Source organism: Chinchilla lanigera, unplaced genomic scaffold, assembly GCF_000276665.1.
Source record: "Chinchilla lanigera isolate Chin_1 unplaced genomic scaffold, ChiLan1.0 scaffold00051, whole genome shotgun sequence".
NCBI classification, from domain to species: Eukaryota; Metazoa; Chordata; class Mammalia; order Rodentia; family Chinchillidae; genus Chinchilla; species Chinchilla lanigera.
In genome coordinates this window covers 3,104,779-3,130,357 of record NW_004955452.1, presented here as the reverse complement: position 1 = coordinate 3,130,357, position 25,579 = coordinate 3,104,779, and the positions used below count along the sequence as shown (strand labels likewise).

Below are 25,579 nucleotides of genomic sequence, written 5' to 3'. Positions count from 1 at the left end.
AGTTCACACAGGTAGTGCATGATACAACTAGGTTTTTTGTTTTGTTTTGTTCCAGTACCAGGAATTGAACTCACGACCTCGCGCTTGCCAGGCAGGTGCTGCGCCGCTGAGATATATCTCCAGCCCCCAATACAACTACGTTTTAAACCTGCCTTCTTCTCATTACACTATAATGTTTCCCATTTAAAAAACTTTTAAAATTGAGATAATGACTAACTTAAAAAAAAAAAAAAAAACCACAGCAAAACAAACAGATTAACGATTTTGATCAGGAAGTACTTTTCCTAGCCTTTTCAGGGTTTGGCATGCCAATTCTTCTTTTTCTTGGGAGGGGGCTGGTATTGGGGATTAAACCCAGGGTCTTTGCACTGGGCTATATCCTCAGCTCTTTAAAGTTGCTTTTAAAATTTGAGACAGGGTCTCACAAAGTTTCCCAAACTGGACTTGAATTTGTAGTCCTCCTGCCTCAGCCTCCCAGAGTGCTGAGGTTATAGGCATGTGCCACTGTGCCCTGTGTGCTAGTACTTTATTTGCTGGTATTGATGAAGGCAATGGAAACCACCAACAAAACAGGTGTGAGAGGTGAGAGCTCAAGCAGTGAGTGGCCACTGGTCTTGGTTGCCATTGGCAGTTGGGTCATAGTTAGGGAAACATTCTATGGGGAAATAGAGCACTAGAAAGAGCAGTAATGAGTCTGGGAAGTGGGTACTGTTTATAGGAATGACTGGACATAGGAAAGGACTCTTTTTTTGTTTTTTAATTTGAGACAGAAGCTAGCTAAACTGCCTTGGCCACTCTCGAACTTGCCATTGTCCTGCCTCAGCTGAGATCGCAGGCATGCCGCCGCCATGCCTGACTTAGAAAAGGAATTTTAAAAAGATCTTTCACTCTCATGTCATCCCCTTTTAGGAAACAGGGATAGTTAGGAATAATAGAGAACTCTTCTTGAGAGACTGGGGAACTTCAAGGCAAATTTGTTGAGGATTCTTGTTCTCCTCTTCCTAGAGCATTTTTTTTTTTAATCTCAGCTTATGAAAATGATTCTGGTTGGATGGATGGCAGCTAGTATTTGGTCTCTTTTTTATTGTAACTCAGTACATTTTAGTATACTTGATGAAATTGGGGGGGAATAACCATTTTTATAAAAAAATTGATACATACCTATTTATATATGTAAAATCTATACATGGGGCTGTATTCTGATGAAAAAACCTGACCACTATCTACATGCCTAACACAATGTGTTTTTGAGACAGGGTCTTGCTATGTAGTTCAGGCTAGCCTTGAACTCGCTTATTTATGTAGCCCAAGCTGGTCTCGAACTCACAGTGATCCTCCTGGGTGCTGGGGTCACAGGTGTGTGCCACCACACCTGGCTCTAGCACAATTCTTAATGCTCAGTATATAGCATTAAACAAAATAGAAAAAAATCCTTGCCTATAAGAATTATACTGTAATGGGTAGAAACATATGAAAATAAATGAATAACTAGATATAAATAGAGAAACAGGTAAATGACATTCAGGTGACAGGTACTACTAAGCAGAAAAAAGCAGAGTAAAGTTGATAGGGTATAGTGGGGGGAGCTAAGGAATTGCTGCTTTATGTAAGGTGACCAGGGAAACCCTCTGATGAGGTAATATTTTAAGCTAAGAGCTAAAGCTAGTGAGAAACGCAGCCAGGGAAAAGTTTCTGGGAGAACAACATCTCTAGCAGAGGGGGTGGCAGAGGTAAAATCCCTGAGGTGTGTTTTTAAAGACATACAGGGAGGCAGCATGGCTGGAGTAGAACAGTAAGGAAAGAGCAGAGGGAGATAACAGAAAGAAGTAACGGGAACCCAGGGAAACATATTCTAAGTCCTGTGGGAGCCCGTGTAGAGTTAGTTTAGAGCAGAGGAATGACATGATCTGACGTAGGTTTTTGAAGGCTTACTCTGGTTGCCATGGGAATATAGACTCTGGAAAGTGAGGAGGGAGGGCTGTGGTGGGAACAGGAAGATCAGTGAGGAAGGTTTTGCAGTCGTCATTGTGTGTGTGTGTGTGTGTGTGTGTGTGTGTGTGTGTGTGGACGCATGCGTGTTTGTTGGGGTGGCTTCTTGGATTGGGGCACTCACTGGTGGTAAGTAGCTAGAAGGTGATGGGCTTAAGACACTATTTGAAGGCAGAGTCAAATTAGATTCTCCTGATAAAGATGTGGATTTATCTGAGTTACACCTCTGGGTTGTGTAGGTGTTTGAGGGTGTCCTTGGAAACTTGCCAGTGATCCCTGGTAAAATTTTAAAATTTATTGAGGAAAAGATTCGAGAACACAGTGGTTCGTAGAAGGCAGCTTACATTTACTATGTTATGCTAACTGGTGATAATTCTTTTTTTTTTCTTTAAGCTTTGCCTAGATTTTATTTGAACTATAAAATTAGTACAAATTTATTATATAGATACTGAGAAATAGAGATAAGCAAAACAAAATTACCCTTTACTAGCCAGAGAGAATTAGTCTATCTGTATCCGTATCTGCCTGTCTATGTATCTATCTATGGATCAGGGCATGTCCTCTTTGCAAGATTTCTTAGGCTGGAGGATCAGATATATTGTACAAAATTAAAGTATCTTAAATGATAAAACTAAATATTTCATGTCTTATCGTATGATCCCAACACGAAGTGTTGTACTACATTGAACTACATGAAGGTTTGGGGATACCTGGCTGTCGGGCCCTGCCAGATTGGGGCCCCTTACTTCTTTCTCTTACCTCCCACTTCCCTTCCCCTGCTGGTCCCCTTCAGCCACGCTGGCCTCTCTGTGGGTCTTTGCGATATGACAAGTAGCACTAATACCGCAGGGACTTTGCCTCTGCGACTCCCTCTGCGTGGAATGCTGTTCTCCCTGGTATTTCCCTCACTGGATTTCTCACTTGTTTTAGATCTCAGCTTAACATAGGTCTTTATCTAGGAAAGCTGTTTTTATAACATTCTAGAGGCTTATTCTTGGTTATATTTTGTTTAGAATTTCATTGTCAACTTAGATCAATATAGAGAAAAGACAAACTTACGGAACTTTAAATAACGTAAGCTACATAGTGTACAGAATGTTTAGGTAATGGATTGAAATAAGTTGAGGTATAGAAGATAATAAATAATAATTTAAGCTAAGACTTAATGGAATTTAATATGGACCAGGCACACTCATCTAAGCACTTGTTGGTGCTTACCATAACCCTATAAAATAGGAATGGAAACAGAAGTCACGTGACTTACACAAGGTCACCCAGTTAAGGACTAAAGTCAAGGGTTGAGTTGAGGCTGTCTGACTCCAGAGTCTGTAATGCTCTTCAATCCTTGCAACATACTGCCTGCAAAACAAATATAAATTAAGCCCTATATTTAGATTATTAAAATTAATTAGATTTAACAGTATTCAGGAAAATCAGTATGAACCTACAAAACTGGTAATGTGGCCGCCGCCAGATTAGCTCATGAAATCTTGGGCTTTGCTATGAGATCTGGATAGACCAGATCATCTTTCAGATCCACCCCCAGTGCTTTTTTTCATTTCTTGCCTTGACTGTTACAATATAACACCCTGGCTCATCCTATCCGAACCGTCTTTCAGAAGCACAGTTCTGATTGTTAGTTTCATGTTTAAATCCCTTTGTCTAAAGTAGGTTGCAAATTTGCCTCCCAGTCTACTCGAGGGGTTAACAGTGTGTGTTTTGGAGATTATATAGTAATATTTAAACAATTTTTTTCTTTTCATTTGAATTTTTTGCTACACTTAAGAGATTTTATATAAAAATAGGGCCTGATCTCTCCCCTTTTAGCTATAGTTCTCTGATCTTTGCAACATTTGCATTTGCAACATCTAGCATAAAAGATATCATTCCTACAATGGGAATAGTGAGCTGATCTGAAGGCGGTCTCCTATAGTTTGGCCTGTACAGAATACAGTAAAATTATTCCCTTCATTTATTTACTGAACATTTATAAGGTTTTGACATTGCCCCATCACTGTATTGCCATACCCAGGACAAAAAAAAGAAGTTAACACGGCTTCTGCTCACAGAGCCTAGAGCTCAGAGCCCTGTAGAGGATGGCAGATATATAAGTAAATATCATGGGCACAGTGATGGAAGTATCTCACAATTCAGCATGGTGCATTTCTGTAGGGGGACGTGTGAAAGGCTTCAGCGAACAGGTGATGTGTTAAAAGATCTTCATCAGGAGGATGTGCAGGTGAGGCTCTGAAGGATGGGAAAAGAGGGGGAGAGGGAATTCTAAATGTTCCTCCAACATTATAGCCTTAGCCATGCAACTGCTTTAAGATTTCTGGGGCTTCAAATCTACCACTCGGACCTTCTCAGTTATTTATTCTGCCTTTCCCCTGTGTCTCATCTGTTAGCAAGGCAGAATTACTTAGTCGCCCAAATGCAGCATTTTTTGTTTGTTCTTCTGTCCCATAAACAATTATTTCATACTTTTTATATACCAGGCACTGTTCATGGTACTGGGGATACAGCAGTAAAAATAATTATAAACACAAAAAACCATGTTTCTGACTGCATGGATCTCATTCTGGTAAAAAGTCAGACAGTAAGCACATCACAATAGTTAGGTGGTAAAATGTGCACAGAAGGAAAATAAGTAGAATATCTTAACCTTAGAGCTTTCCAAAAATGAAGTGCTTTGTGTTGGGGGGAGGTGGGGGGAAGTGAGTATTCTTCCTGCCATTAGAAGTGTTGAATAAGAGTCGAATGGCTACCTGCTAGATAACTTCTGCACTGAGTGGGAGGTTGGGTCAGATGGATTCTAAGTCCTGTCCATATTGAAGAACAGCTGAATGCTTTTTGTGCTACTAAGTCTGAAGTTTGCATGTTTAAAATACATGAATTTGTGATTCTGGGAAACATCACTGAAACCCAGCAATTAAGTAAAAACACTTAAGAAGTGGTAAGATAGAAGTGATCGGGAGGAAGTGACTTAAAGATAGCACTCTGATTTTCTTTTAGATCAGGAGATGGCAGACTCTGGCCTGCTGGCCCTCTGCCTGACTTTGTAAATAAAGTTTATTGAAACATAGCCAAGTTCATCCAGCCATATGTGGTGGGTGAGTACAATGTCAGAGTTGCGTTATTGAGACAGAGACCTTAGGTTTTACAAAGGCTAGTACATTTACTCTTAATGTAACCTTACATACTTACATGTCACATTGTAAAGAAAAAGTCTGCCGACCCTGCTTTAAATGAATAACTTGGGAAGGACTTGGGAACAGGAAGTGAATCATGGCAGCTGTGTTGGGAAAAGGGGTAGGGCAGGCTTGATTATATTCTATTTCAAACCTTCCTGATCTGCCGGGACAGGAAGAAGAGCTGGTCTTCAGAATGCTGGATAGAGGCACTTAGAACCAGATTCAAGAACTTTGGCAGAAACAACCCTGAAATGAGAGACAGTTTCTATCTTTTTCATGTGAAGTGGAACTGAACTAGTCATCGGTGTAGGAGAATCTGGCATTAAATGATGGGACTGTCCTTCCCTTTCTGTACTTTTCTGTAATTTTTTTTTTTGTTTTTCGTTTGTTACAGGTTTTTTTTTGAGACAAGGTCTTTCTGTGTAGTCTAGGCTGGCCTCGAACTCATGGTAATCCTCCTACCTCAGACTCCCAAGTGCTGGGATTACGGGCATGAGCCACTGCACCCAGCTCTGATTATTTTTAGTTATAAACAGTTTCCTTTCCAGATGGCAGCCTCAGGCACGATTAATCACTTCTTTTGCGCTTCTACTGCACATGTGTCTGATAAAATGTGCTGCACAAAATAAATACAAGAAGGTAGGGAGCCGAGGGCTGTGTGCTGTTACTGTGTGAGCTGTCAGGGAAGGGTCTCTATCACTGTCTATCTTCTGGTTCCTAAAGGCAAGGTACAGGTCTTCATTTTCTCATGCTGGGTGCATAAAACATGTTTTGTAAATGTTTATTAAATAAAGAATTTTCCCAGGGGGTGAAGGAGGTGCTAGGAAAAGAGGAGTCTACCCCTTCCCTTTTTGGATGGCTTAGAGAAAGCATTTCTTTCTTTGACTAGTTTAGGGTGACATCCTTAATCCTATTTTTGATCCATTTCCTTTTTTACCTTGGGTAGAAAGGATGATCTTGGTGGATCATTATTTAGGATGAGTCCACCTTGTGAAATTTTAGTACAGCCCTATCTGTAATTATTCAGAATTAGAAAAGTTCAGGAATTCTACCACTGCTTTAATTATTTTTGTTTTTCAAAGTGCATTTTTTTTTTTTTTTTTGGTAACAGTTTTTTTTTGAAACAGGGTCTAGCTATGTAGTTCAGGCTAGCCTTGAACTCACTTTGTAGCCTCATGGCACTCTTCCTGCCTCTACCTCCCCAGTGCTGGGATTATAGCACCCCATGCCCAGGAAAATGCATTTGTTGACTTTATTGCGTATAATATTTCTGTGAGGTAGATCAGGTTGATTTTATTTTATTCTGGGGAAAGAACTGAGGCAAAGAGAAAAATCATGATTTGACCAAAGAGCACAGCATTTGTAAAAGAATATGAACTTTGTAACTAGACCTGGATTCATCATCTGGATATTCTTACTAGCTATGTGCCTGGGCAAGTTTGAGGGGCTTCATCCCGTTCTATTATTTAGACTGAATAGATTAATAGTAGTAGCTACTGTTTGTCCTGACTTCTGCATATTTCTAGGCACTCAGCATGTCTAGAGACTATTACATTGTCGTTGTATGGATGTGAGTTCCCTGGGAAATAATATGTTTAAGAACGTGTAAACACTGGACCTGGGATTCCTGAAGAAAATGGGTATATGAGTTGCTTAATATAGTTTGTGGAGCTGGGCATGGTGATGAATGCCTGTAATCCCAGCACTCAGGAGGCTGAGGCAGGAGGATTGCTGGGTGTTCAAGGCCAACCTGGGCTACAAAGTGAGTTCAAGACCAGTCTGAACTGAGCTGCATTGTAGAAGCCTGTTTCAAAAAGAACAACAACAACAAATATAAATATAAATATATAAATATATATATATATAGTGTGGAATATCAATTTGCAGTTCTACCTGCTTATTCCTTTATACTTTATACTCTTGTTTTTATTGGTGTCTGAATAATTAAGATAGTGTTCACAATTACTCACTTTGTAAAAATACTTAAAAGAGTTTACAGGGAAGTGATTTTGTATAAAGGGAATGGTGAATAGAAATCCAGGAGACTGAAGTCTTTGGCTTTGCTGAATTGCTGGAGAAATTGTATTATTTATTTCTGAGTCTGTTTCTTTGTTTTTAAAACAAGGGGAATGGGGCCAATAGGTGGTTTAATTTTAAAAGATAACAGAATTCTTTTTTCAATAGTCACATGTGAAGAGCCCAATACATAAGAAGCCAAAAACCAGTTGCTTTGGCTAAGAGAGAACATGGAGCTCCGCCTGCTCAGCCTTCTGCTCTTTCCTCTAGGTGACCCCTGAAGGGGTTTGCAGAGCCCAGGTTGAAAACCTTTGGTTCTGGAATCCCATTCTGAGCGGAGGAGGAAGATACAAAAATGTTTTCTGCTGCTTATCTAATACTTGGTCCAGGAACTATAGCTGGACAGCCTGTGAACAGTGTGATTGGGCTATTTATGTCCCATTTCCATGGCACAGACCTGCAAGCCAGAAGGTGATATTATTCAGCAGGCCAGGGGGAGTCTTGGCAAGTGGTACAGGGCGTAGAGAGGTCTCTCAGAACATTAGCACAGGGTCTGGACTCTGCTGTCTGTATCCATTTCTTGCCAACGATTTTTTTCCTTTGTAATCCTGAACCAGTTTCTGGACATTTAAAAAATATTTTTGTTAATATTCGTCAAAGGGCTGACCAGCCATTTAATAATTGGGAAACTCTTTCAGCCATTCAGCCATCAATTTTTTTTTTTTTTTTTTGGTCTTTTTGAGACAGGGTCTCATTATGGAGTTCAGGCTGGCCTTGAGCTTACTTTGTAGCCCAGGTTGCTCTCGAATTCGCAACGATCCTCCTGCCTCAGCCTCCCAAGTGCTGGGATTACAGGTGTGTGTCACCACACCCGGCGTTCCGCTGTCAAATTTAAAGTGCATATTATGTGCAATGCTCCCCGCTGGGTACCAGGAATACACTGATAAATAAGAAAGCAAGAAAGAGAACCCTTGATCTGGCCCGGGGCTTCAGGAAGGAAATGTTCCAGGAACTTCCAGGCAGTTAGCTCTGCCCTAGGATCTGAAGAAAGGAGGAGGAGTCAGGCTCACAACCCAGAAGTGAGAGAGTGCAAGGGGGCAGAGTGGAGGGTAGTTTGAAGACCATGCAGAGCAGGTAGGCAGGGCCAGATCCCTAAGGGCTCTGTGCTGTGCTGGGGAATTGGGACTTCATCCTGACAGTGCTAACGACCTCTTAGGGTTTTAAGTAGAGTGATGATGTGCGCACTGCCTTCTCTTCTGTATTGGAGGAGTGCCGCGTGTTTGCAGGGTTTAGCTTTTTCATTCCGTGTGCTATGCTGGTTGATTCTTATGACTCAGCATCTTGAACAGAATACTGTATAGAAAACTGGCAGTAAAATCAAATCAATAAAAGTGGTGTAGTTCTTGGACTTTCCTAATTCAGAATAATAATCATTATAAATGGGGCTGTACTAGTGTTTAGCATTTTTTTTTTTTTTTTACACAAAGGAGTCTTTTCATGAAAGCTGGTATTAACTACTACAGAAAAGGCTGTGAGGGAATCCCACTGTATGAGGGTCAGAGAGATTTGGTGTGTTGTATTTTTGAGATAAGTTCTCGCTGTGTGGCCAAGCTGGCCTCGAACCCCTAGACACAGTTGATTCTCCCGCCTTAGGCTGGACTGCAGTCACTGACACAGTGCCCACTGGCTTGTTCTTGTTTGATTGTGACAGCTTTACTGTAGTATAATTTACATACAGTAAAGTTCATCCATACAGTACAGTTTCATGGTTTTAAGCATCTTGATAAGGGTACACCGCGACACATTGTCCTTTGTCTTGCAGTAAGTGCTGTGCCAATACAAATCCTTTGTGTTCATTTAAAGCTTTGTACTCATTTAAAGCTGGTTTGTGGCACACACTAGGTTCATTCTCTACCCTTCCATCCTTCATATAAATTGATAAGGTGTTCGCTGTGCTGCTAGGCAAAAGGCCAAAGGCAAGGGTTTCATGTGTAGCACTCAAGTAGGATGTGGGTAGGGAAGAGAGAAAAAGTTCCTTTCTTATGAAAATATGTAGCCATTGGGTCCCCCTCTGCATTTTTTGGGAAATGAGGAAGCATAGGCTGGGGAAAGATGAGAGGAAGGCAAAGTAAGTAAAAATGAGGAGAGAGAAATACGTACTGAGAGGCGCAGAGTGGCAGACGGCAGTAATGGGGAAGGGCCAGACTTGAGAGGCTGAGCCGGGAAGGGAGCCTTCCTGTTTGCAGTACCTGCAAGCCCTGCTGTTTCGTGAGCGGGGCAGCGGCTCCTCCTGGTGGCTCAAGGCATATGGTGCCGCCAATGAATGTGCTCTTGAGGTTGGAATTTGCTTTCGGCATCTCAATCCCACTTTATTTTTCTTTTGCCCCTGGCTTTTTCATGAGATTGTTTTTGGAGTCAGATTTTGCTCTCAGATGGTGGTTGTTTTCCTGTTATGGAGCAAATAATTTTCCCCCAGCCCCAACTTGTGTTACTTGCATTGTACCTGCAGATGGCCACGCTTATGTCACCTTTGCCTCAGTTTTCTTTCACAGAGATCTCTGGTCACGGCAGATCACATCTCCTTAACCCGTCTTTGCTGGGACCCGATGATACTGTGTGTTCACCCAGCTGTCCGTCTATCTCACTGACTGATTTGGTTTTTTGCTAATTACTTTGTGTCTCTAGCAGGAAAAAACTCTGGCCACATGGGGGCTCAGACTTTTGGCCTCTTGTTTTCTCTGTCCTCACTCAGGTCCTTGGCAAACTCAGCCAGATCATGGCTTTATAAACCATCTGCTTATTGACTCACAGATTGATATCTTCAGCCATGTCTCTTTCCTGACAACCACACTTACATATTTGGCGGCCTCTTCAATGTGTCTGTTGGGGTGACTGATTGGTATCTCACAACTGCTCTGTCCTGAACTGAACTCCTGATCTTCCTTTTCATTTTCAGACTGCTTTGTCCTCACCCATCCCTATCCAAACAGGTGACAGTGCCACCCTTCACAGACTCAGGCCTGGGACCATAGGGTCACCCTCGGTACCTTTCTTTCACACATGTGCAGCCCAAGAGTCAGCCCATTAGTTCTTCCTTCATGGGGCCAGAATTCCGACCACTCCTCAGTGCCCGCTTTGCCACCATCCTGGTTCAAGCAAAAGCTGTCTTGTGCCTGGATTACTGCAGTGGCCACCTGTTTTGGCCTTCCCACTCCCACTTTTAACCTCTCTGTCCTCTTTTTGGCAGAGTAATTATATAGATCTTTATCTTGGTTTTTAAGTCATCCATAACCATTATCATCCAAAGTCCATCATCTATACCAGGGTTCACTGTGGGTGTCATGTATTTTATGGGTTTGGACAAAATTACAATGTATAATGACGGATTCTGTACAGCACATGATGTTTCATCGCCCTGTCTACCTATTCACTCTTCCCCTTCCTCCCTCCCGGCCACTGACTTACTGTCTGTATAGTTTTGCTTTCTCCAGAGTGTCATGTGGTTAGACTCACACAGTATGTAACCTTTTCAGATTGGCTTTCATTAAGTAAGATCCACCGAGAGTTTTCCCTGCTTCCCATGACTTGATAATTCACTTCTTTTTAGCACTAATATTCCACTGCCTGAATTCACCACTGTATGAGACATGACTGAAAAATATGCTGAATGCTAAACTTAAAAAAAGTATTTCAGTGAAAGATACTTTGACATTAGCCCCCTCCCCTCCCTCAGAGCACCGCCTCACTTTGAACACACTTTTCCTAACGTTCTTACCACATTTTGAAGCAGTACTGGAAGTCTTTTGTTGAGTGTCTTCAGTTGTGCTGTCATGATTGCCTCAGTGTTCTGAACTGATTCAAAACATTTACCTTTCACGGTCATTTTGACTTTGGGGAGGAGCCAGAAGTTGCACAGTGCCAGATCCCATGACTAAGGTGGATGTGGATATACCATAACGTTTTACAGCCTGCTTTTCTGTGCTGGATGGCATGAGGCAGCAGCATTCACTGTATTTTTTATCTCATCTTCAAAAGACATGCATGAAAGAGGACTTCCAGAACTTCAGAAAGTGGAAACAATTGAGATGTGTGTATGAAGCAAGGGGGAGTATATTTTAGGGGGTTAATGGCAATGTGTTGTTTAGGATAATACATTTTTTAAAAAAAAATTCACCATGTATTTTGAACACACCACATATCCACTGAAATATGTTCCGAACCCTTAAAGTTGTTTTTCATTTTGAGACAGGATCTTACTAAGTTGCCCAGTCTGGCCTTGAGCTTGTGATCCTCTTGCCTCGGTCTCCCAACTACTAGGGTTACTGGCGAGTAAGTAGCTAGGATTCAAAGTGAGCACCCCCACAGTCTGCTTATTTTTCTTTTTAACCCGTTGATTTGAATTACATTAACTGATTTTCAGATGTTGAATAATCTTATATACCTGAGATAAATCCCAGTAGGTGGTTGTGTATAATTTTTATACATTGTTTGATTTGCTGATATTTTGTTGAAGATCTTTGCATCTATGTGCATGGGGATATTTGGTTGTAGTCTTCTTTTCTTGTAATGTCTTTGGTTTTATTATTAGAGTAATGATGGCCTCATAGAATGAGCCAGGAGGTAATCCTGCTGCTGGCATTTTGTGAAAGAAATTGTAGAAAACTGGTATAATTTTCTCTTTAAATGCTTGGTAGTATTCCTCAGTGAACCCCCATGGGTCTGGTTCATTCTGTTTTGGAGAGTTACTGATAATGATTCAGTGTCTTCGGTGGATACAGTCCTGTGCAGATTGTCCACTGTATGAGTTTGGACAGACTGTGACCATTTCATCTAGGTTATCAAATTTGTGGTCATAAAATTGTTAATTCCTTTATTATCCTTTAATGTCTGTAAGGTTTGTAGTGAGGCTTCCTCTTTCATTTCTGATATTAGTAATTTGTTGTATTTTCTCTGTTTCTTACTCTGCTAGTCTTACGGATTTTTTTGATCTGTTGGTTTTGATTTTTCCCCCTCTTATTTTGTGTTTCAACTTCATTTCTGATTTTTTATTGCTTTTCTTCTACTTAATGTTGACTGATTGAATTATAGAGTTGTATAATTGTTGAGTTGTAGAACTTCTTCATATACGCTGAATTTTAGGCCCTTATCAGATATGATTAACATCTATTCTTAATCTGGAGTCAAAAGCTATTTGTAACCCTTTCCTTCTCCTGAGCAATACAAAATCTTCAGAGCTTTTAAGTTCTGATTCCTGTCTATATGATTTACAAGTTACTGTTGTCTAGTGTTTTGGACAGCAGTCTACAGAAACAGATATTTTGATTTTATCCCACGCCTTATAACCTCATTGATTTTTATTGTTTAACTGAGCCAATGTCGACTTGGGTTCATTTATTTCCTTACCATTCCTTCTTGAACCTCTGCCTTCTTTAAAGGATAAATTTTTATCTTTTTTTGGGGGGGAGTGCTGTACTGAGGATTGAACCCAGCGGAGCCTTCTCACTAAGCTACATCTCTAGCCCATTTTGTTTTTTGAGACAGGGTCTTAAGTCACTCCAACTGCTTACATTGCCCAGGCTGGTTCTGCACTGTTGATCCTCCTGCCTCAGCCTCCCAGAGTGCTGGAATTATAAATTTATGTCACTATGCCCAGCTAGTTTTTGCCTTCTAAATGATGTGCTACTAAAGCAATTAGTAAAGTTCTTTTAGTGAGGGTTTGTCAATACATTATGAGGTTTTCATTTTACTTTTACTTGTTCTGAAAGTGTTTCTAGTTTCAGAATGTATTGTTTTGGTGACTGTGACAGGTCAGCTTGAAATGAATGTGTCATTTTGTGTTGTCGGGTGAAGTAGACTGTTATACGTGCCTCTTACATCCAGCTCCTTGATAGTGCTAATGAGTAACTCATTAAAGTTAAATTAGCTATTAATTTCCCAAGTTTGGCTGGATATGTAGTTCTAGATTAACAGTTTCTTTTAGAACCTTGCAGGTATTACCATGTCTTTTATCTTTTACTTGCCACCTCCTTAAAAGTTTCTGCCGAGAAGAGGTTGGTTCATTGCTGTTTCTTCATCGGTTGTTGCTGTAGTTGGCGTGTGTGACCTCCTCCAAAATTCGTGTTAAGCACTAAATCCCTGTGCAACAGAACGAGGGGGTGGGGCCTTCAGGCGGTGTTGAGGCCCCGAGTGGCCCTGCAGCGGCCTCGTGGGTGGCTCTGCTCGCTGCCTGTGGCTTTTGCTGCTGCCATTGTTGGAGTGGCATCATGGGCGGGATTAGGACTCTTACAGAAGGGCCTGAGGGCCCGAGTTGGACCCTTTTTGCCTTTTGTCCCTTCTGCCATGTGAGGGTACAAGTATTTAAGGAACCATCAGTTAGATACTTTATTAAGCAGCACAGGCAGACAGTTGCTTTTATGAGACTTCTGTGTGGTGGTGTTCTCTGTCCTGTGATGCATTTAGGCACAGATTTAATAGTCTCCTGTTTGGGACTTTGCGTCCCAAACATGAGGTTCCATATCTTTCACGAGCTCTTGAAGGATCTTCACTGACATCTCTTCGAATATTGTACTTCCCAGTCTTTATTTCGTCCTTGAGCTGCCTATTGAGCTTCTTCATTTTGGACCTCTTTATTTTTCTTACCTGTCAATTTCTTTCTCACTTTTTCCATCTTTTTAAGCCTCTACTGCCTTTTGTAATCCATCATACCTCTTGACTAATATGAGATATGATAAAAAATAAACAGTGAAAGTTTAAATTAAAAAAATGTAGTATGGTGAAAGGCACATTTCTGTCCATCCCCCTCAAAATCCTCCCTCTCGCTTCAAACGTATTCTGTCCTTGTCAATTTGCGAAGCAGTTGTAGGCGTCCTCTTCGTGAGGGTTGTTACAAGGTGTGACCAGAAATAGGTCAGTGCAGCCGCCCGGTGTCCTGTAATGGAAAGGCAGGCAGGGAACACCTGTGTGCCCTCGTTCACTGGACCCAGCGTGGTGGGTGTGACTTCTGATGCTTCTCTAACATCAGAATGACTATGAAAGGCGAGTGTTTTGAATAATTCGGGTCATTGAGGCAGCCATGACAGTGGAACTAAAGATAAGAAAGAGCACTTCCAGAACTGCTTCAGAAAGGGGCAAGAATGATGGGATAAGTGTGGTAGAAGAGAAGCCAAGTATTTTGAGGTGGGTTTAGGGCATGTGTCTTTTGCTGTAATGGTTTTTAAAGTTTAAACATTCACCATATTTTTTGATTACATCTTATATTTTCTCTTTGCCTGTAATGTGCTATTTTTGTACTATTTCTAGTTCTGTTTGATTTTTCCAGTCTTGTGATCTTTGTTGATAGCATCTTATTTCTTTCTCTCTTTTTATAACTTCAAACACTGGAATAAACTTACGTCATAGTTTCTAGTCAGTAATCCTGTTAACCTTGGTTCTTATTGGTACTTTGTTCAGTCGCAGTACGAGGTTAGTCTTTACGTAGAAATACTTATATTGACCCAGTCTCTTCTTACTTTTTATGAATGAGAAGATGACATATGTCTTGTTTCCTTTTTTCATTGCCGAGACAAAATACCCAACCCCCAAAGTTAAGGAGGTGGACAGTTTGTTTTGTAGCTCACGGTTCGTAGACATTTCAGTCCGTAACTGGCTGGCTCCAAGGCAGGGTAGCACCGCAGAGCAGGCAGGAGGCAGCCAAAGACAAGCAGCAGCAGCAGCAGTAAGAGACAAGCAGCCCCCCTCCGTGTCTCCTGTATCTTATCTAGGATACATACCCTTACGGGTGGGTAGCACTCACACCCGGGGGTGGGCACCCTTAATCCTACTTGGAACTCTGCCAAACCAATCAGTGGTTTTCCAGTATTCACACACCCTTGATCCCAGCATCACACACTCTAGATCCATCCACCTCTGAAAAGCCCCACCTATGACTGCAGCACACACTCTAGATCCATCCACCTCTGAAAAGCCCCACCTATGACTGCAGGAGGCTTTGGGAGCACATCTAGATATAAGCCATAGCGACATACAAAGCTGAAGTCCACTTAGACTTCTTCCTTTCTCCCTTTCCTTCGCGTAACCTGATGTTCAGTATGCACCCCTAGTGAAATGATTTTCAGAGAAACAGCTTTCTTCATCTCAGGCTGAAGGAGCATTCCTATTATAAGGCAAAAGGCTAAATTTTGTAGAAGCTGCTTATTGTCTGGCCAGGGTCAGGGCCCACTGTAATCTCATTTCAAAATATAGCTACATTTTTGGGAGAAGAAACAGGTAAGGAGAGATTGCTTTAGCACAGTGTAAAGCTCACCATTTATGTAGTAAGCTGGATAGATTAATTTCTATCATTTTAAGTCACAGTAGCTCACAAGAGATAACATTTCCTTATAATAATCTCAGAATTTAGTGCGTTGTTGCCAAGAACTTTCCATGTGTTATCTCTGAACAATACCGGGAAGAGATGCAGTATGTGTAGGCATCATTACCCGCAGTATTCATTTAAGACTGAAGCTCCGTTTGCTCAGTAGTGGACAGAAAGGTTTAACGATTCTCCTTGAGAACTGGCCCTCTTGCATCTTTTTACCACATGGTCAGGGGCAGCATTCTTCATCACAGTGAAGCTAGGTTATCAGCTCTGTGTTGGCTCTAATGAATCAGTGTTTTTATATTGGTTTACTCAAGATCATTCATTCAACAAATTAAGCACCTGCTATGTTCTAGGCACGAGGACTACAGATAGGGGTGGGGAGGTATTTTTACAAGTGAGATCTAAAGTGCAGGTTTCGTATTCGTGGGCTGATGTGGTTTCTGCTGTCCTCCTCTAGACTGACGATGGTCTCCAGCTGCCGAAGAAGGCTGTGGATGCCAAGAGAAAGGTAACCATTTCTCATCCCCTCAAGTGGAATTGGATGCCTCTAGAGGAGCCCACATTGGCTGGCAGTAGACATGGCTGAAGTTGCGAGCTACAAAGATACTGCCTCCAGCCGCCACCTGCGGTTCAAGTTACAAAGCCTGAGCCGGCGCCTTGATGAGTTGGAGGAAGCCACAAAAAACCTCCAGAAAGCAGAGGATGAGCTCCTGGATCTCCAGGACAAGGTGATTCAGGCAGAAGGCAGCAACTCCAGCATGTTGGCTGAGATTGAAGTGCTGCGCCAGCAGGTGCTGCGAATTGAAGGTAAAGATGAGGAAATCAAGAGAGCGGAGGATTTGTGTCATCTGATGAAGGAGAAACTTGAAGAGGAGGAGAACCTCACCCGGGAGCTGAAGTCGGAGATTGAACGGCTTCAGAAACGCATGGCTGAGTTGGAGAAGCTAGAGGAGGCCTTCAGTAGGAGCAAGAATGACTGTACCCAGCTTTGTTTGAGCCTGAATGAGGAGAGAAATCTGACCAAGAAAATCTCCTCCGAGCTGGAAATGCTCAGAGTCAAAGTGAAAGAACTGGAATCTTCTGAGGACCGCCTGGATAAAACGGAGCAAAATTTAGCGTCAGAGCTGGAAAAGCTGAAGTCATTAACACTGAGCTTTGTCAGTGAGAGGAAATACTTGAATGAAAAGGAGAAAGAAAATGAGAAATTGATTAAAGAGCTCACTCAGAAACTGGAGCAGAACAAGAAGATGAACCGAGATTACACAAGGAACGCGTCTACTCTTCTGGAAAGGAATGACCTGCGGATTGAGGACGGCATCACCTCTACGCTGCCGTCCAAGGAATCGAGAAGGAAGGGCGCCCTGGACTACCTAAAGCAGGTGGAGAACGAGACAAGAAACAAATCAGAAAATGAAAAGAACCGAAATCAAGAGGACAACAAGGTCAAAGACCTTAACCAAGAAATTGAGAAGCTTAAGACGCAGATCAAACATTTTGAATCACTGGAAGAGGAGCTTAAGAAAATGAGGGCCAAGAACAATGACCTTCAAGATAATTACCTGAGTGAGCAAAATAAAAACAAAATCTTAGCCAGCCAGCTGGAAGAGATAAAGCTACAAATCAAGAAACAGAAAGAGTTAGAAAATGGAGAAATAGAGGGGGAAGACGCTTTCCTGTCCAGCAAAGGCAGGCACGAGAGGACTAAGCTTAGAGGCCATGGCGGGGAGGCGTGCGTGGCCAAGCACACGTCCCGGGACCTGTCACCTCAGCATAAGCGAGAAAGGCTCCGAAACAGGGAGCTTGCCCTCAACAGTGAGAACTACGCTTTGAGCGGCAGGCAGGCTTCCTCTCCCAGCTTCCCCAGCAGGAGGGCAGCCAAAGCTTCCACTGTGGGGGCAGGTACAGACGGCGGGGCTCAGGAAACCAAGAGAACTGAAGACCGATTTGGCCCTGGGTCCTCGCAGAGTGAAGGGAAGAAGGCCAGGGAGCAGCCATCCGTGCTTAGCCGCTACCCACCAGCTGCCCAGGAGCACAAGGTCTGGAAGGGAACTCCCAAGCCAGGCGCCGAGAGCGGACTGAAGGGAAAAGTAGAGAAGACAACACGGACGTTTAGTAACTCCACGCATGGGTCTGTTCCTGGTGACGCGTTGGGCAGAGCCGACAAGGCTGCAGACTCCTCGTCAGAGGCCCAGCTTGGCAAGCGAGGACAGCCGCCTGGCAGTGGGAGTCAGGTAACTCAGGCCGCGGACCCTGTCTGCTCTAAGGCCGTTGGTGCTCTGGCCTCATCTCGAAGGTTATCTGCAGAAGGACTCTCTAAAGGTAAAAAGGCTGCCAATGGCCTGGAGGCTGATACTGGTTCCCCCAATTCTAAGGCTCCTACTTTATCAAAGTACTCTTACAGCTCCAGGAGCCAAGAGAACATCCTTCAGGGCTTTTCAACCCCAAGTAAAGAAGCTGAGCAGCCCGTAGCAGTTGTGATGGAGGACAGCAGTCAGCACGAAGCCCTGAGGTGTCGGGTCATCAAATCCAGTGGCGGAGAGAAGCCTGACTCGGACGATGACTTGGACATGGCATCTCTGGTTACTGCCAAGTTGGTGAACACAACCATCACTCCAGAGCCCGAGCCCAAACTACCGCCCAACTCTAGAGAAAAGGCCAGATCCCGAGGGGAACACAGAACCTCCCTGTTTGAGAATGAGAAAAATGCTGGGATCGAAAACGAACCTGTGAAACCCGTCAGAGCCTCTAGCAATGCCGTGGAACTCCCAGATCCCAGTGGTGCTGGGGTAAAAAGCCAGAGACCCTTCAGTCCCAGAGAAGCCTTGCGGTCTAGAGGTGTCATCAAACCTGTTATCATTGATAAGAATGTGAAAAAAATCATGGGAGGATCTGGAACTGAGGCTGTGTTAGAGAAACAGAAATCCTGTAAGCCAGGGCCAAACAAAGTGACAAGCAGCATTACCATCTACCCCTCTGACAGCAGCAGCCCTAGAGCCGGCCCAGGTGAGGCCCCGAGGGAGAGGCACACGTCCACCAGCAACATCCAGGTCGGGCTCCCAGAGCTCATACCGGTTAGCAACCACGTCAGCTCCCCCTTTGAGCTCTCTCTTCATAAGCATGACATCACTGTGCAGCTCGCAGAAGCTGAAAGACTGGGAGACGGGCCCTCAAGGAATAGGCCAGACACGGTGGTGTCTCGGAGCAGCATTCTAATCAAGCCCTCGGACGCTGTGGAGAGGAACAGCCACACCGCCCCCGCAGAGACAATCAGGTGGAAGAGTCACAGCGCCCCTTCAGAGATGGGCTCCTCGGATGCCAGGCACGTTACTGTGCGCAACGCCTGGAAGAGTAAGCGAGACTTGAAATCTGTAGACGACCGCTCAGCTCAAGCAGGTAGAAACATGGAGTCTACCAATGCTTACGTCCAGAGGTCTTCCACAGACTTCTCAGAACTTGAACAGCCCAGATCCTACCTTTCTGAGTCAGGCACTCGAAGGGTAGGAACTTCTGGGGATGCAGCCGAGCTTTCCTCCCGAAGGACCCAAAGTAGCCTCACGGTGTCCGAGGTGCTCACCCATCGGAGTCAGGCAGGAGACATGGTCACGGCTGCAGCCTGGAACCATTCCGCAGGCGTGGTGAGTCCCCCCACCCCCCTTTCTTCTCCTCTTCTTTCTCCCTCTGCCCTGGTCTGCGTGACTAAGACTTGGGGACCTGGGGCTTGCAAACACTGGGAGAGGTGGGGAGCTCAGAGAACTGTGGATACCAGGTGGGTTGGGCAGACAAGGGCATGACTTGCCAGCGTCCCTTTTCTAGTCTGTCTCCTCCACTTTGCTCTCACGTGTGACAGTGACGCGTATGGGAACCTGGCCTCTGTTCTCTTGGTTGGCCAGAACAGCCTGAGTGGCTCCTCTGCGGAGCTCCCAGAGCAGCACCTGGGACCTGCAGGGCTCGCACGGAGCTCTGAGTGCCAGCAGGAAGCTGTGAGCTCTGTCCTAGAGCGGGGACGTGGGGACTGACAAGTTCAAGTGCCTCCTGCTCCCCTCCACTCCGTCTTGCCCATTGTATCATTCAGCTAGGCCGGGGCTGGTTCAGAATGGCTCAATCCAGAACCACCTGCCTTACTTCAGGGTCAGAGTATGAGCCTACTGTCTGAAGAGAAGCCCCTGGGACTATCTTCTAGGTATGGAGCCTGTGACCGTGACAGACATCTTGCTCCTTGCTTGACCCGCTGTGGGGTGAGGTTAACTGGAAGAGCCTGTAAGTCTTTGTAATGGACAGAGCACTGCCCGCCCATCATTCTTCAGTCCTTCAACAGCCCTGGGGGCAGATGTTATCTCCATTCTCCAGATGTAGAAGCTGAGGGTCACAGACACAAAGTGCTTCACCCAAGGCCACCCAGGTGAATTCCTGGAAGAGCCAGCTCATACTTTCATTATGTTTTTGATCTGCACTTGCTTGGAAAGACAAAAAGAGAACATTAAAAAGGCAGAATTCCAGAATACACCGGAGAAGACAGGTACTCAGAGCCCTGAAACTGCCTATCTAAGAGGAGTTACAGTAGAGGGACAGGCACAGAATACACAGGGGAAGGCACAGGTGTTCGGGGCGGATCAAAGCTGTCCAGCCTTCTTTTTGCCATACTCCCTGTCCCATGAGGAAATGGCTCTCAGCTCCAGAACACGGGGTGTGCAGAATGCACACTGCTGGCTGCTGCTAGGGGTCCCCCTCCCATGCTCCCCTGCCGTGCTCTGTCCTAGACTGGGCTCCCGTTCATTTGTGACCCTCCTGGTCTGTGGTTGTCTCCACCAGCGTGGAGTTCCAGGTCTACCCTGGTTTCCAAGGCAGAAGTATCTCTGCAATGATTTTATGGTCTTTCTGCCTCTGCCAGCTTGGAAGAGACCTACTGCAGTGGGAGGTGTGGCTGTCTTTTTCTTCAATGTTTTCTGTAGCTCACTTTTCTCACTTCTGTTATTTATTGACACAGGAGGAAAGTGAAGACTGCACATTCAGTGTCCATGGGCGACTGCACAACTCCTTGGAGCGGTCTGAATTCCCTGTGAAGCCGGGGCTGCCAGAGCTTGGGCGAGTTCGGGCCGAGGAGCGCTTACGGCCAAGTAGGCCTTGTGCTGAGGAGAACTGAGGCGGCTGGGTGAAGTGTGCGGTCTCCTCTGCTCCTGCTTCTCAGCTCTTCCACCTCCTGCCCTGCGAAGTATCTAAGACCAGTCAGCCAGCTGGACACAAGGCCTTGGCTGGGAGACTGGTAGAGAGCTGGGGTGTGGCTCAGGTAATTTTTGCCAGTTGGCCAGAGGGGATCACAGACTACAACCTGGACAGTCACCCAGACCCAGCCTTCTCTGGTGCATGAGTCCTCTTTCCTTGTCCCTGTCCCTAAGGTAGCATAGCCCACTTGGGCCCAAGTGGGGAGATACAGAAACCTCCCACCATCAACAGTAGCCAGAATTCTCCTCTGCTCCCGGTGGGTCGCTTCTGTATCTTAGAGCAGCCCCTCCTCCGTGTGGTTAACGCCTTCTCCCCTCACCACCTCCAGTTCGCTCCTTGTCTGTGCTGAGGGCCCACCTGCCCACTAAGAATTATCAGCCATTAGCTCCACCTGGGGAGCTTCCTGCCTTCTCCCCTTGGAGTTCTTCTCCTCAGACTTTGAAAGCAGAAGGGTCTGTGCTGCCTCTGAGGGATTAAGGAGCTACCTTGTAGGTTGAGGTTTCTCTGACCCGGCCCCCTGGCTGACGTTTGCAGGGGGCAGAGCATGCAGATTCCTGCTGGAATGACACCCCGCCCCCACTCCAGCTCTCCGCTCACCTTCCAGAGGCGTCGGAAGTGCGTGAGCCTCATGCGTCTCCCTCCTTGAGCACCCATAATGCTGCTGGCAGAAACTGCACCCTCTCCTGTGGTTGGAGACTTCAGCTGACTTCATTGTTCCCCTTTTGGGAAAATTCCCGGACTGAGCTGGGCCTGACCCAGCGTACGCTGCCTTCTAGGAAGTGCCCCAGCAAGGGGGAAAGCAGACAGGAAGAAGCAGTTTCCCTTTAGTCACTCCACAAGCAATAGCTCCACGAAAGGCATGGACCGAGCCTCCTCCCTGTCGTTCCTCCTCCGCTGCCCCACGCGGAGGCGGCTTCGCACTTTACCACGCGGATGCATTCCTACAGAAGTGGCCCCGATTCCTGCAAGTCGACTATCATTACAGTGACTTCACTGAAGGAAAGATTATCTGCCCGTTGAGGACCTCAGGTTTATACAGTTCAGAGTGCAGCAAATCTTTCAGAAAGCCACATTAAACAAAAATTGACTAGTTTCCTTATACCAGTCACACGGGGAAGTTAAAAACTCTACATTCGTGGCACTGCTTTTTCTCCCAGCATCCTCTCAGTATGAACAAGGGTTTGCCTTTAAAGGCTACTTATATGAAGCAGATGGCTTTGCTTTCAACAGCAAGAGAGCACTACACTAGGAGTCTAGAAAGCTGTTTTTCCTGAGGCTTTATTACTGATTGTGTAACCTCGGGTGAGTCCTTGACCTCTGGGAACCTGTTTCCCTATCTGTAAGCTGAGCTCTTTGGAATGATCTCTTGAGCGCCCTCAATCTGGAATTCCGGATCCCTGTTTCAGTGTCACTCTCCATTGTGGGCTGGTTCTTACTGCCTGCAGAGGTTTGGGGAATTCTTCTCTTTTGCTTCAGCTGTCTTTGGAGGCCTTACGTGTAGGTTCTCCATGTGTGTGTCTCACAGGGCGAGCTCAGAGAAGCTTCTGCAGCCTCTGTGCAGTTGGTAAAGGGAAGGGACCGACAGTCTGAGGCCTTTCCCAGTGCCATGTATCAGCACTTGGCTCTTAGGCTGGGTGCTTTCTAAAACAAGTCTGTTCCGTGGCCTGTCCTGTGCCTCCTGTGCATTTCCTGGGAAGAGGGAACACTGGGAGGACTGCGAGCGGTGCCCCACCTCCACTGCGCACAGGCATGGGTTCATTGTGCCCATGTCTGCGTCACACTGCTGCTCTGAGGCTTGGAGAGCCCGTACCTTACTTTCAGGACAGGATGTCTCGCTTTCATACTTCTGTTTTCTGGGCTTGCCGTTGTTATGTGGCTTGCCTTTCCCCTCCACATTCCGCCTCAGATGCACAATGTAGGATGCTGTTTTCAAGATTTCTCCCTGCTGCTTCTCCTGGGTCACTGGCCAGCAACTTGCTCAGTCAAGGCTGCAGACCCTCACTTGCAGCTTCCCTCCCCTCCCCTCCCCTCCCCTCCCCCGTGGGCAACCCTGAGTTCAAAGGAAACTGACTTCTGCGGTGGTCAGTTGGGTATAGGAAATCCTGTGGCTCTTTGCTGATGGAAACAGAAGAACGCCAAGCCATGCTGAAAAAGATCTCGCCAATATTTTGTCTTTGGGTGTTGGAGCCCTGGATTCTGGTGCTGTAGCTCCTGGTGCCAATTCTGGATCTTTCTACATTTTAGCAGCGCCGACATGTGCCGATACTCAAAATGCTGTGTGGAAAAGGGACAGCTGTGGTGCCCTTCTACTGGGGCTGCCGTTTTGAAATCTGAGTGCAATACGGTTTGATTGTAACAATTATTTCAGGATAAATATTTTATTTCTTTAATCTGCACACTTTATAGAACCGCTGTAAAATAGATTTTATTTTTAAATATCTTCAGCATTGCAGAAAATAGGTATTAGCAAGTGAAGACTAGAGGTTCAGTTCCTCTGGGCTTCAAATGGCTGGCAAGGCTGGCTCTCAGATTCCAAAGTTGGAAGGCACATTTCTGAAAAGGAACTAAGGTGTGGCCATTTAGATCCAGTCCTCACAATCAAGGGTCCTGGAGGAAGACTCCAAGAAGAGGGGAGACCTGGTAACTGAATAGTGGTCTAAGCCAAATAGTCCCACTGTCCCAGCCAACCCACTTTTATGACAAGTCTCTTCTGCAGCCTGCCCGGCTGTTCCTGGCAGGTGTAGGGTTGTGGGAAGGCTCCTAGGGAAGCTGGAGAACCTGGCCCTGCATAGCTGCTTGGTTGGGAGGCAACAGAGCTGGCTAAACGCCAGGAGCTGGGCTTTTCTACCTGCCACTGTGCCTCGCCACTCTGGTGCTGGAACAGAGCTGGAGATAGCCGACAGAGAAGCTGTAGGTAGGTCTTGCTTCTTAGTGGCAGTGAAACGGTTGAGTGTGGGTTAAAAAGGCAGGGGTCTGTGTGGGGCCAAGGACCTCGATCTCAGCTGCAGGCAAGCTTGCACACGAACCATCCCTCTCTTGTGGGGCGCTGGGGGGTGGGGTGGGTCTGTTGTGTTCTTGGACTTCTTGTCCTGGGGCGGTTCTAGGTTTTTAGGTTTAGTGGGTCACAGTGCCAAGTGCTACCACTTCCCAGTAAAGAACAGGGACCAGGCCCCTGGGTCCCCGGCTTTCTGCTGGTGGGTTTCCTTGTTGCTACTCTGACAAGACTGCTTCGGAACAGCTGCTTTTAGGGATTTTCTTTTGAATACCCCAAGTGGGCAACAGGGTTCTCTTCAAAGCCTCAATCAAGATCATAGGAAAGGGGCCCTATTTTCCTGCTGCTTCACAGCTCAGAACATGTACTGAACGGAATGTATTTTTAAGAGAATAAAGTCTATTTTTTTGTATTTTAAAGATACGGAGGGCTAGGAAGATAGCCTTTAAATAAACTGTTACTGCATCATAGGCCCTTTTGCTGGGGCATCCGTCTGGTGGTCCACACCTACTTGCTCAGGCAGGTGCTCTGGCCTCACTCCTGCCCCTTGGAGGCTTCTACATTTCTGCTCCAAGCACGGGACCAAGAAGGCCAGACCCCGCCGCTGGAAACCAGGGCAAAGCCATGAGCAGTGGCTCAGGGCTCCTTGGGTGCATGTGTGTAGTCAAAGCTGCCTGTCTGCATGTATCCTCTGGCTCTAATGCTCTCTCTGTTGGCTCTGCAGCACAATATGTAACCAATAAAGCTCCCTAGTTTCCACATGCTCCGTGACTCTGATGCAAACTTTATTGATGTCAACTCTGTACAGCTGTTACCTCTGCACCAGCACAGACAGTGCATTTCACCATTTCAGATAAAATAACATGCCAGTTACTGATGCTAGAAGGTCTGGAAGTGGCCTGGAAAAGGACACACCTAGGATCTATGGTGAACCAGGTTAAAATAGCTATTTCATTGCTACATTTTATTTTTAGGCTTAAAAAACTCTCAAGCTGCCTATGCCATTTATTTAAAAAAAGAAACTAGAAGCACCCACCACTGGATCAGGGTTCAAGATGTACCCCCAAGCATGTTCACTGCATGTGGTTCTCTATTTCTTTCATTTTCCAGTAAGACCTCATTTAGGCTCTCAGGAAATCCACTTACGCATAGTACAATCTGATTCCCAAAGCTTCCAAGGCATTTGGTATAGTGACATAGTTTTTCTGTTAGGAGCCCTCAGGAAGGAACACTACTGTTTACTTCTTTCTGTAAAAATGTCTACCTTACAAGGCAAAGAGAACTTTGCAGACGTTAAGGAGACAGAATTAAGTGCAAGTATCCTTCAGAGGGAGGAAGGTCTCACTACAAGGGAAGGGGCGTGTGTCAAGAGACAGGCACTAGAAGCTAAAACTGGCAAGAGAATGGATTCTTCCCTTTCAACCTCCACCATAAATAGCCCTTCAGGCCAAATTTACTTATAACTTTCAAACTGCCATCTTTAGACACTGGCCGTCCAGACCTGGAAGAGAAAATTCCTGTTATATTAAGTCACTTAAGTTTGTGGTAGCATGTGACATCAGCTAAGTTACCCAAGTCCTTGACCCTTTCTTGATGTAATACCTACCGAATCATATGGTACCGTGGGACGGATCTGAGAATAAAGGCAGAATGGCTGCCAGTGGCCCGAACGGTTTCAAGCCCTGTGTTATCTTGAAAAGCCGTCCACTCTTAGCCGATCATAACAGCCCCGGAGGGAGTCAAGCCCCAGTGGCCAGCAAGTCCTCTCATCTACAGGACCCCTCTCAACCTCAGCTTCCGACCTGACCAAAC

The 25,579-nt window shown here is 45.2% G+C and overlaps 1 protein-coding gene across 2 annotated transcripts in view; it reads left to right on the top strand.

The window, feature by feature from the left end:
- The window catches only part of Luzp1 (leucine zipper protein 1), an 82,936-nt gene extending 58,405 nt beyond the window's left edge, over positions 1 to 24,531 (top strand). For both annotated transcript variants that reach the window (XM_005394749.1, XM_005394750.2), the window contains 2 exons: positions 16,013 to 19,190; positions 20,540 to 24,531. In XM_005394749.1, the coding sequence (XP_005394806.1) occupies positions 16,134 to 19,190; positions 20,540 to 20,695 (3,213 nt within the window). In that variant the 5' untranslated portion in view covers positions 16,013 to 16,133 and the 3' untranslated portion in view covers positions 20,696 to 24,531. The remainder of the gene's footprint in view (positions 1 to 16,012; positions 19,191 to 20,539) is intronic.
- Positions 24,532 to 25,579: the final 1,048 nt, after the last annotated feature.